This window comes from Epinephelus lanceolatus, chromosome 1 (assembly GCF_041903045.1).
Source record: "Epinephelus lanceolatus isolate andai-2023 chromosome 1, ASM4190304v1, whole genome shotgun sequence".
Taxonomy (NCBI): domain Eukaryota; kingdom Metazoa; phylum Chordata; class Actinopteri; order Perciformes; family Serranidae; genus Epinephelus; species Epinephelus lanceolatus.
The window spans coordinates 12332372-12344546 of record NC_135734.1 but is presented as its reverse complement, the minus strand read 5'-3'; the positions used below and the strand labels follow the sequence as shown (position 1 = coordinate 12344546).

The following is a 12175-nucleotide window of genomic DNA, read 5'->3' as shown; positions in this document are numbered from 1 at the left end:
TTTATCGAGGGACCTATACATGTGTGCAGGCGGATGATGCCATACACAGTCCTGCCTTTAGTTTCACAGCAATAGAGTTATTAGGGTCACTTATGATTTCAGTCTTTTGTTGATGGGGTCAAGGCTTAGGGTAGGTCTTGCAGGGATACTCAACTTGCTTTACATTTTTAGCAAAAATGGCAGGAGGAAATTTAGGGCTTAGCCTGGACTTCTGTCATGGGGTCCTTTTTTTTTAATAAACAAGTTTTATTTTGATGCTTTTTATGCCCTTAGGCACCTAACTTACATTAAAAGCACAAACAAAATACCCAGTGTGTATCAATTTATTTTCATTGTGAGTTAGAAGATGGTTGGCTGGCCACCTGGCATTGTGGGCCAGATTTGGCCCATGGGCCCTAAGTTGAGTATCACCATGTTAGGGTGAGGCCTTGCAGGGATAGCTTGCTGTGGATAGGGCTAAGGTTGGTAGCAGGTTAAGGGAAGGGGAAACACAAATTTATGGATAAATAGACTTAAACATGACAGCAGAAGTAGGTCTGATTAATTTTCTGCATCATGTTATGTGGTTGACAATTGGAATGGTTCCAAAGCTTGGATGAGCATGAAACTCTCACTTAAATGTATACAAAAGATAATCAGCTGCGTTAGAACACCTGGCTCTTTCCATGGGTGGATTAACAAACAGGCCCAAGGGCCCAGGGGAACATGGACTCAGCGGCCCCCTAAGCCAGAGCCTTTGGGTGAAGTAGCTGTTATTAACTTAGCATTTCATAGTCAAAGGGCCCCAAAAGTCGTACTGAAAATCTGAAGGAATAGCCTAAACACTAACCCTGAGGATTAGCTATGCATTTAAATTCTTGTAAAAAATTGCTTTGCAAAAATTTCTGATGACAGAAATGCATCTCAGTGTGTTTATTAGGCCTCAAGGATACACACAATGTGTTTGGGTCAGAAAACTGGATGGAAACACTGGGGAGCAATATGGGTATCAAAGCCAGTATCATATCAAAGCATGCAATACACCTGTCTGTCCACATGGTGGTAGGCTCTGCCTGTGTCATGCTTTGATGATGCATTGGTTCATATGTATTCATGACTGCAGTGCAGATGAATAATATTTATTAAAATAGCAATATTATTATAAAAACAGTTATTCTGTGACAACAAATGAGAGGGCCAACAAACAGGTAACAAAAGATCACCTTTACTGTCACAGTAAATCTTCTGGTAACTTTTGAGAAGGTGTTTTTATTAACTGCACTGATTGAACATAATCAAGAGATTTTTTTTTCTTTTTTTGCCATTTCTTTATTTAGAACAGGCAGACTCATATTTACTCACGAATCTTTATTACAACTCGGGGTTTCGTTAATGCATACTTCAATTGGTGTACCATTTTTATTATAGAATAATACAGGTCAGGACATGCAAAAGTGTTGCTGCTAACGAGCTAAAAGACAGCCACCATTGATCAAAGCCTACATAATGTAGTGACAGAAATTATATCAGTGATCAAGTCTAAATCATGCAACATCTAAAATAAAAATATCATCAAAATGTGTGTGCATCACTTGGCAGTGTTTAACAGCTTGTTCCATGAAGATGTCAGTTCTTCCCTAAAGATCAGAATGAGAGGAAAAGAAAAGATGGTTATAACTTCCATACAGTTCACAGTGTTGAGACTTCAGCTCAGATACCAGACTGTATTTTGTACTCACAGATGATTGGTCCAACGGTGACGGGATCGAGCTGAGCTGAGTAGTCAACAGAGCGATGTGTCCTTCCTCTGCAGCGCTGTAAGGTGAGAGGAGGATTAGAGTGATAAGAGACCTATACCCAGTGTTTGGGTATAAAGCACTGATTGCTGATTGATTATTTTGACTGAGTGAGAGGATGAGTATCTGACTCACTGGAACACAGTTTTGGCTCCTCTTATCACACAGGCGTACTCTGCAGTGTAAGAAGACATATGGGTTGTCACCCTGGATAGGGAAGAGCAGGGCACAAAAACGAGCATGGAGGGACAGGCCGTTCTCAACCACTGACACATGATGAGAGTCAGTAGGACACCTGGCAATGATGTCAGACAGTCATTAGGACCATAACAAATCAGCACTGATTTTATATTTTTGATTCTTGTCTATCTTTTTAAACAAAAATTTAAATGCTACACTTTTGTTTTTTCTCCCAATTTTTTCCAGGTTAAATTTAAGATCTCAGACTTTTTTATGCACACAATAGATATATTTCTCTCAAATTTGCTAGTGAGCACTTGTCTTTTTCCAAGAAAATTCATCCACCTGACAGGTGTTGCATATCAAGATGCTGATTAAACAGCATAAGTACAACACAGGTGTGCCTTGGGACGGTCACAGTAAAAGGCCACTCTAAAATGTGTAGTTTGATCACACAAAACAATGCCACAGGTGTCACAAATTTTGAGATAGCATGCCATTGGCCTGCTGACAGCAGGAATGTCCACCAGAGCTGTTGGTTGTAAACTGAATGTTCATTTCACTACCATAATCGTCTCCACTGTCGTTTCTATTAATTTGGCAGGATATTCAAACAGCCACACAACTGCAGAGCACATGTAACCACACCATCTCAGGGCAGATCATCTGAGACCAGCCACCCACACAGTGGATGCAATAACTGGTTTGCACAACCAAAGAATTTCTGCATAAACCATGAGAAACCATCTCAGGGAAGCTCATCTGCATGCTAGTCATCCTCACCAGGGTCTAAACAAAACAGCAGTTACCAAATTTTGCGGTTGTGAGGCCGGTTGGATGTACTGCCATATTCACAGAAATTACTTTGAAGGCATCTTGTGGTAGTGAAATAAACATTCAGTTCACAAGCAACAGCTCTGGTGGACATTCCTGCAGTCAGCCTGCCGATGGCATGTTCTCTCAAAACTTGTGACATTTGCAGCATTGTGTTGTGTGATCAAACGGCACAGAGTGTCCTTTCATTGTCCATCACAAGGCACAGTTGTGTAGTAATGATACTATTTAATCAGCATCTTGCTATGCCACAACTGTTGGTGGAAAAATGATCTTGGAAAAGGAGAAGTGCTCACCAACATGGGTCCTCAACAAATTAGCAACCAAAAATTTGAGAGAAACATGTCTATTGAGTGCATAAAAAGTCTTAGATCTTTAACTTTAACCTGTGAAAAATTGGAGAATGAACAAAAGTGTGTTTATTACATTTTTGTTCAGTTTAAATCTGGAGAGACACATGCCCATAATGGATGAGATAGTATCGCATGGGATCATCAAGGTTTGAGGAGTAAGTGATATAGCAGTCCTCCAAAACAACTGCAAAGCTTGGATCATTCTCAGGCACAAACACTTGCACATGCAGTGCAGAGCCCACTGGCAGGATGACCTGGCCCCCTGGGTAGCTGTTCGAAAAGTTGGAGTCTCGGAACAGATTCATGTTGGCTATGGGCCTGGAACCTGACCCCATGAGGCCATACCCAGGGCTGTTAAGAAAGAAAAACAATCAGAGATGTGTTTCACCCCTCCAGTGATGTACATCTATTAAACGTGTTGTTATAGTCAAGGAATGAAATAGAAGACTCACAGGTGTGGTCTGATTTCAGTGTTTAGGCTGGTTTTGGTTTCCAAGGGATAGGCACAGGTGAATGGAATAATCTCAGGTAAACCCAAGGTATCATTGCTCAGAGGGTATAAAAACAAAGAGTTGGAGTAAATGGCATGGGTGGTGTTGGTCTGAAAGAGAAAGGATGACCAGTCAGCTGAATAATGCCTATAGTTATTGAATAAGGCCTTTAGTTACATGCTGCAGTGCAGCCAGCAAGTAACTGAAAACCTTTGGGAAACCTTTCATACTGTATGAAAGACGGGTTTAATAACAGTTAAAGTTGGAGAGTTGGAGTCAATGATTATAATACAATATATAGTTACAAGTAGTTTCTGTCTTCCTCACGAATAAACACATTTGCTGTCACTTGAATGAACACTTTGGGGTAGGGCCACACCTCAGCCACCCCTTTTATTACTTGTCATGCCAGCCTATACCCAAGCAAGAATCTCTGGGGCTGAAAAATAAAGCCAAAATGGAGGTATCAAAAACTGCAGCTCCTCAAGTTGCTACTTGAGGCTGGCTTCAAAAGCGTCTCCATAGACCCCCATGTTAAAATGCCGAACTTTACAGCTGAATTGTACATGTTCACAGCAAGGTACAAAAAGCGGTTTTGGTCTTTATAGCTAATTTCCCATTAATGATAACTGTACAGGGGGTGAATTTTTATATAATTAAATTGTTTTAATGTTATTAAGACTTAAAGTTACGCATAATTACGAGCATGGCCACTTTGAGCCACAAGGGGTGCTGTCCACAGCTACATCATTGCTTAGGTAAAGTAACTATGACGTTACCCCAGATTCACAGGGTATGGGCTTAGCTGTAGCTGCCACTCCTTCAGTATATTTTCACTTCATTGAAGGTTTTTGTTAGGTTTATTGTTCAGCGACTGGTTGTACTAAAAGACCCTCTAACAATTCGGATGTAGTTTTTGGGGTACATTTTGTTTTAATTGTTTTAAGCCTGTTTTTTGCTTACGAAAATCAGCATTAGCATTATAACAGTTAACTATGTCTGTATGCTAAATTAACTGACCTAACCAAGCTAGAGGCGAGTGTTAGGGTTAGCTCCACCCTCTCATGGAAATATGGTCACTTCTGGCTCCAAAAATCCAAGATGGCGATGGCTAAAGTGCCAAACTTCAGGCTTCAAAACAGGATTCCACAAACTAGTGGGTGATGTAACAGTAGCTACGTCCATTATTTTACACATCCATCCTTCATCCATCCATGGTTCATCCATCCTCTCCTGTTTTCATGAAAACAGACTGTGCTTTGCAGTTGTAAACACAGTCTCGCAGCAGTCCAACCTTAGACTACGGTGATAATGATTTCAGCAAGAAATCAACTTAACTTACCCAACTTAACAAACACCAACTTCCTCTATCCACTTGCAACCAACACAGAATTTGCTTTGGCATTCTCCCTTAAATCCAGCTTTTCCGTTGTTTTAAACATGAGTTTATGTTTAGTAGAATCATGCTGTGACAGTTATAAATATAATTTCAGCCCAGATATCTTTGGGTTTTGGACCATTATTTGCATAAAATAAGACATTTAGAAATTTTTCCTTGGGCTTTCATAAATTCGTAGAGGCATACACTCTGTTTGGACATTTTGTAGACCAAACAATTTCTGGATAATTCAAAAAATGTATCAAAAGATGGATCAAAACTGAAATTATTTGTTCCCTTTAGCCCTATTATACATAGCAAACAAATTAACTGAAGCTGAAGAGAAGGGAGTTTAACAGAATAAACAGAACAGAACTAACAAATAGGGCGGCACGGTGGTGTGGTGGTTAGCACTGTTGCCTCACAGCAAAAGGGTTGCTGGTTCGATCCCGGGTGTGGGAGCCCTTCTGTATGGAGTTTGCATGTTCTCCCCGTGTCAGTGTGGGTTCTCTCTGGGCACTCCGGCTTCCTCCCACAGTCCAAAGACATGCAGATTGGGGACTAGGTTAATTGATAACTCTAAATTGTCCGTAGGTGTGAATGGTTGTCTGTCTCTATGTGTCAGCCCTGCGATAGTCTGGCCAGGGTGTACCCTGCCTCTCGCCCGATGTCAGCTGGGATAGGCTCCAGCCCCCCCGCGACCCTCAAGAGGATGAAGTGGTTAGAAGATGAATGAATGAATGAATTAACAAATAATAAAGCTGTATAAAAGTAATCAATTTTCACCGTAAGTACAGTTCCGCAGATGCCAGCCTGACGTGCCACTTGGTACCACACAGTATTACCATGCATTCTGTAGCCTGTACAGTAAGGGGCTGCCAGCTGACCAGAGTATGCGTTCAAACCAGCTGACAGCAGGCTGTCCAGTCGCACACCAACTTCAAGCTGATAAGGGGAGCAAACGAGCTGAGCTGCCTGGAGTAGAAGTTGATGTTCTAAAAACGTGGAACAAAAAAGAAGAACCCCTCTTAAATTTGCTGTATGATTTCAAAATATTACAACAAAAAAAGTTAAAATGATGACTTGAGTACTTCAAATATGCATAAACATTTACCTTCACAAATTACACTGGCATCCTCAGAATGAGCACAGTTGTGGGACCCAAAGCCTTGATGTGCACAGTCTGTTATTGATGACTCATTTCCAGAACACTGAACACTGTCCAACCAGATTTGTCCAGTGCCTTGTCCAAAACGTGCACTTTGTGGTGCCTCCACAGCCCTGCCACAGCCCAGCTGTCGACAAACCACCTGGGCTTCATTCAGTCCCCAGCTGTCGTCACACACCGTTCCCCACTGGCCATCGTGGAAGATCTCCACTCTGCCAGAGCAGTGGCTGTTAGAGTTGACCAGTCTCACTCCAACACTTGGTGGTGTTGAAGCAGGTGTACTTGAAGAAAATGTACTGTTGGTATCTGTTTGAGGTCAAAGGAGAATCAGTGTAAACTCACATAGCAACTGAGAGACTAAAAGCCCTATTCCACCAGCTGTACTCAATCATTTCAGTTCAGTTCAGAGAAAATTAAAAACTTAAGGCAGAAAAAAACAACAATTACCTTCACAGATGACACCAGCATCCTCGCCATGATGACAGTTGTGGGATCCAAAGCCTTGATGTGTACAGTGTGTTATTAATGTCTCATTACCTGAACACTGAAGGTTATCTAACCAGATTTGTCCAGTGCCTTGTCCAAAATGTGCCCTTTGTGGTGCCTCCACAGCCCTGCCACAGCCCAGCTGTCGACAAACCACCTGAGCATGAGCCAGTCCCCAGCTGTCGTCACACACCGTTCCCCACTGGCCATTGTGGAAGATCTCCACTCTGCCAGAGCAGCGGCTGTTGGGGTGGACCAGTCTCAGTGGTAAACTTGGTGTTGGTGTTGGCGCAGGTGAGGTTGCAGACATTGTGCTGCTGATGTCTGCTTGAGGTCAAAGAAAAATATCAATGAACATACATACCACTTGGAGGATGACTCAAATATTGTTTTGATTCAATATTTCAGGTCAGACTGGCATGAAATAATGAATTACATAAATTTAGGTAAGCTCAGCGTAAAGATTGGAGGCAAGGGGAAACAGCTGGCCCAAAATTCAAAAGCTAAGAGCTCTGACTATGTATTATTTCAAAGTATGCATACCCTAAACAGTTACCTTCGCAGATGACCCCAGCATCCTCGTCATGGACACAATTGTGTAATCCTATGTCTTGATGTGCACAGTCTGTCAGTAAGTACTCATTTCCTGAACAATTAACATTATCCAACCAGATTGGTCCAGTGCCTGGTCCAAAATGTGCACTTCTTGGTGCTGCCACAGCCCTGCCACAGCCCAGCTGTCGACAAACCACCTGAGCATGAGCCAGTCCCCAGATGTCATCACACACTGTCCCCCAGCGTCCATTGTAGTGTATTTCCACGGTGCCAGAGCAGCTGCTGTTAGAGTTGACGAGTCTCACTGGAGAACTTGGTGGTGTTGGAGCAGGAGTGGTTGTAGAAACTGTGCTGTAACTTTCTGGTTACAATAAAAGAAAACTTGGTGAGCCCAGATGGCAACAGTAGGCTGCTATGCCACCACCAGTAAGGACAAAAAGCTGTTTCAACAGTATAGGTGTCCTTAGGCAGGCAGTTCTCATGCACTGTTTGTATGTTTTCCTGTTAAAAGTAATGCACCAAAATTTGTACATATCTCACGTAATTATGAGCTAGTAATTAGTGCATAGCCCACATATTTAGGAAGGCTGCGATTACATAACAATGGAGACCCTTGGAGACAGGTGTTTGGAACTGTGTAAACTCTGAGTCATTTTAAGGTAAGTCATCACCATATTTCCTTTCCTAAACCTAGCTACAGTAATTTTACTTGCCTAAACCTAACCTCCATAACTTTATGTTAAGTACGTAATTTTACGTTAAGTATGTAACGTCATTTGTGGGGCGCTAATTCGTAGGACATCATACACATTGTTGCATGATAATATGTTGACTTAGGGCTGGGTGATGAGGAGAAGATTAAAATCACAATATTTTTGACTACATACCTCGATATTGATATTGCAATGATATCATAGGGTTAGTTATTGGTGCTTTCATAAAATATTTACCCAATGAGATTTTTGATAAATAATCATTAATGTGGATATAATGACTATGTGGGTAAAGAGAAATAATAGAGTAGCTAGAACAGTCTAGTGAATTCAGAAAATTATATCCCTTTACTGCAAAGCACCCTTTAACCAGGAAAAGGCTAAACTTATATTACAATATCCAGATTTAAAGATGATATCTCATCTCATATCACAATGTTGCTTTACTATAAATATAGCCCAGTCCTGGGTGCACTTAATCATTTCATTCTTTCGCACTAATCTTAATGTGGTTAAAGGTAATGCTGTGTGTTTGGCTTATTGTGGTGGAACTTTATTTCCCTTCTGTAGTGTAAAATAGAGTTAAAGATTAATTGGATTACTCCATGTGCAAGCAATGGCAACTTGATTGTATCTAAAATGAAATAACAAATTTACCCTCACAAATTACACTGGCATCCTCAGAATGAGCACAGTTGTGGGACCCAAAGCCTTGATGTGCACAGTCTGTTATTGATGACTCATTTCCAGAACACTGAACACTGTCCAACCAGATCGGTCCGGTGCCTTGTCCAAAACGTGCACTTTGTGGTGCCCCCACAGCCCTGCCACAGCCCAGCTGTCGACAAACCACCTGAGCGTCATTCAGATTCCACAAATCGTCACACACCGTTCCCCACTGGCCATTGTGGAAGATCTCCACTCTGCCAGAGCAGCGGCTGTTAGAGTTGACCAGTCTCACTGGAGAACTTGGTGGTGTTGAAGCAGGTGAGGTTGGAGAAAATGTACTGCCAGTACCTGTTTGAAATCAAAGGGTGATGTCTGTAGCAACTGATGGAGGAAATGCTCAATTCCACCAATATAGCTCAAACATTTCATCCTTCAGCTCCCTTAGTTCAGAGAAAATTGCCTTAACACAAAGACATACTGTAATTGTGTGTGTGGCTTTTTGTGCTGGAAGCCTCAGTTTCCATTCTCTACGGTATAATATTAGACTCAAATTTAAATTAATTTCTTTTCCATGTGTGAGCAATAACTACCTTAGTGTACGCGAAGTAGAAAACACACTTACCTTCACAGATGACACCAGCATCTTCATTATGATCACAGTTGTGGTTCCCTAATCCGCGATGTGGACAGTCTTGTAAAGAGGACTCACTCCCTGAACACTGAAGGTCATCTAACCAAATTTCTCCACTGCCCTGCCCAAAATGTGCCCATCTTGGTGCCTCCACAGCCCTGCCACAGCCCAGCTGTCGACAAACCACCTGAGCATCATTAAAATCCCAGCTGTCGTCACACACCGTTCCCCACTGGCCATTGTGGAAGAGCTCCACTCTGCCTGAGCAGCTGCTGGTAGAGTTGACCAGTCTCACCGGAGGACTTGGTGGTGAGGTTTGAGAAACTGAAAATGAAGATATTACATGCATGTAACAGAAATCAGGGCTGGCATGTAAGGTAAAATTTTGTTTTATAGGTGCATTAAACTTCAGAGAATAGAGATATTCAGAGATATTATTTTTGCTAGTTTTTTAGACTTGAGAAGAAGATTTAGTCTCTATGCTTGGGATATTGTGTACCTGTATTTGTCTGGTTAAAGTATGAGTTTTTGCTTTGTTTGTTTTGCAATGTTTGGTGGTCTGAGGGCAAAGTAACAATATTACTGACCAGTATAGTAACAAATGACTAATATAATTTCAGTAATAATATCACAGTTACCCCTAAAACAAATAACCTTACTTTTGTTGTCAACCCCATACTGATTTGATCCCAGATTAATTTTCATTATCACTGTGCATGTAGCAAGCTAGCTTGGACAATGCAAACGTCTTTATTCAGCGGCTGGAAATATTTCCTTTTTTTTTTTTTTTTCTCAACTGAACCTCAAACTTCCTGAAACACCTACTATGACTGACAACACAACTATGTGAAGCTCATGGAAAAACACTCCAGCAAGGGAGGGTACTCCTACTAACTGGAAGCAGACAAACAAACCAACCCACTCGTCCCACTTCGACATGTCAGACATTTTACCTGTGCATCCTGTAAAAGTCTGCAAAACCAGGAGTAACAGTATACCCTGAGTCATCTTTCCTTTGGGCCACAAACGGGAAATAAGACACAACCTTGCATAAAAGGACAAAAGAGATATTATCTTCATCCTTACTTAAGATAAAGATCTGTTTTGCAAGGGAGAACTGAGTACAACAAAAGAAATAAAAACAGACATAAGACAAAAATTGCAGGCAGTCACTCACGCGCACATACATGCAGCATCAGAAACATTCACAGACAACTCTGAAAAGGTTTTTAAGTAATTTTTTGAGATACTTTTTTAGGTCTGTTGTGATTTATTCAATTTATATGGTGCAAAGCAGCCCTTCCAAATACAATATTTACTCATGGAGTACACAGTCCTGGGATCAGCGATAGTTCACAGTGATGAGTATAATCGTTATCTCCTGTTAAGGTGACATGAGCAGCAGGAGATTTCAATACTCAAGCCCAGATTTTAAGGGGCAATTGCACAATTGTTTTCCTGTTGTTAAGAGAAAAATGTACTGTTTTTCCCAATATAAAAAAGATTCTGTGTTTAAATGTAAGACTGCTATATGACCAAGATATATATAGATCAGATATTTATAAAATTGAACAACTTCAATTCTGGTACCATTATATGTACTGTATGGATGGCAGGGGGATGTAACTGTGGGTTATTGTGAATAAAACACGTTTCATCTTATCTGCAAGTTTGAGATTATGCAGAGATTTAAGAGGAGTAGACTGTAACCTAAACATGTCTTGAGTTCTGCGTAAATAGATAGTGTAAGTCTGTGTTTGAGCAATAATATTTATAATTATGAAATAATGATAGAACCAAGCATTCAATGATGTGGTTTCTCCTTGGTTATGAAAAGGGAAGTTGATGTTAAAACCATCAGTACAGAGTTTCTGTGTTCTGATAGATCTTATCTGATCGATCAAATAAATATGCATTAAACCATTTCTGATCATCCAAACCCAGACAGTGTAATCTGCTTGGTAAATTGCAGAGGTTGACAGTATCAAAAGCCTTTTTTAAGAATGTGCACCAAACTAGTGTACCACTCTTCTGACTGGAATTACAGGTACAAATGCAAACACAAATCTACAGAATTCAATTTTAAAACTCTGCTACAGTGCCCAAAATACACATAATGTATACAACTATCTATGAGAAAATATATCACTTTTATTGACAACACAAAATCAATATTAAAGTTGAACAATCAGGATTCATTTTTACCACAGAATGTGAAACTATTATTTATCACCACTGCTGCTGCCTCTGTTATCATAGTCATCATTAATTTCTTACCTTTTCCAGGTGTGTGGTCTTTGAGGACTGACTGGCAGTGCTTTGCCAGAGCTGAAGAATGAAATCTCTGCAAGCTACAGGCCTGTGCTGCCAGCCTGAGTCCACAGGGTGTTCTAAGGGACTCGCTGGTGTGCCATCTTATCTGCCCCAGATCAGGTTGCTATAAAGATAAAAGCTTGTTTTTAAATGGCAGCCAAGATAATTCTTTGAAGAAGTTATTGATATAGTAAGGCAAGCATTAAATAGATTCAAACCTTAAACCACAATGCCGTATTAAATTATAAAGTATTCCTTTTACAGGTTTTCATCTTGTTTGGATGCACTGTTAAGAAGTTATCCATAGCCTTGAGGAGGGGTGATGTAAAAGGCCGTGCAAACAGCATATACAAGCTTCAAATTAAATCTGTAAAGAAAATACTACATGGTCAACAAAATCTGTCCACACCTACAGTCATTTTACTGGTGTTGAATAAGACTTAAAAATAAAATTGACTTAATATTTTAGGCAGCCTGTTTTCTACTCTTTAACTGTAAGTGATTGACTGTTTATAAAGTTTCTGTCTCCACATTACTACATTTGTAGTGTTAAGGTCCACCACACGAAAGCATTCATCACAACAAATTGTCTGAGTGTGGCAAGATAGTGGGCTGAGAAGACACTTGAC

General features: G+C 40.6%; 1 protein-coding gene and 1 long non-coding RNA gene across 2 annotated transcripts; both read right to left on the bottom strand.

Moving 5' to 3' along the window:
* Nucleotides 1-1078: 1078 nt before the first annotated feature.
* On the bottom strand, nt 1079-8940 carry LOC117256974 (uncharacterized). Its single transcript, XM_078175173.1, has 10 exons — nt 8591-8940; nt 7222-7581; nt 6627-6992; nt 6126-6485; nt 5798-6006; nt 3595-3743; nt 3251-3493; nt 1911-2070; nt 1719-1794; nt 1079-1616 (listed from the first exon to the last, which is right to left on the bottom strand). The coding sequence occupies exons 3-10, from the start codon at nt 6973-6975 to the stop codon at nt 1606-1608; spliced, it is 1557 nt and encodes a 518-aa protein (XP_078031299.1). The 5' UTR covers nt 6976-6992; nt 7222-7581; nt 8591-8940; the 3' UTR covers nt 1079-1605.
* A 343-nt stretch (nt 8941-9283) lies between these two features.
* LOC144467012 (uncharacterized) lies at nt 9284-11602 on the bottom strand. The gene is made up of 3 exons (XR_013493403.1): nt 11511-11602; nt 10187-10278; nt 9284-9557 (listed from the first exon to the last, which is right to left on the bottom strand). It is a non-coding gene; the product is annotated as an uncharacterized LOC144467012 (long non-coding RNA).
* Nucleotides 11603-12175: the final 573 nt, after the last annotated feature.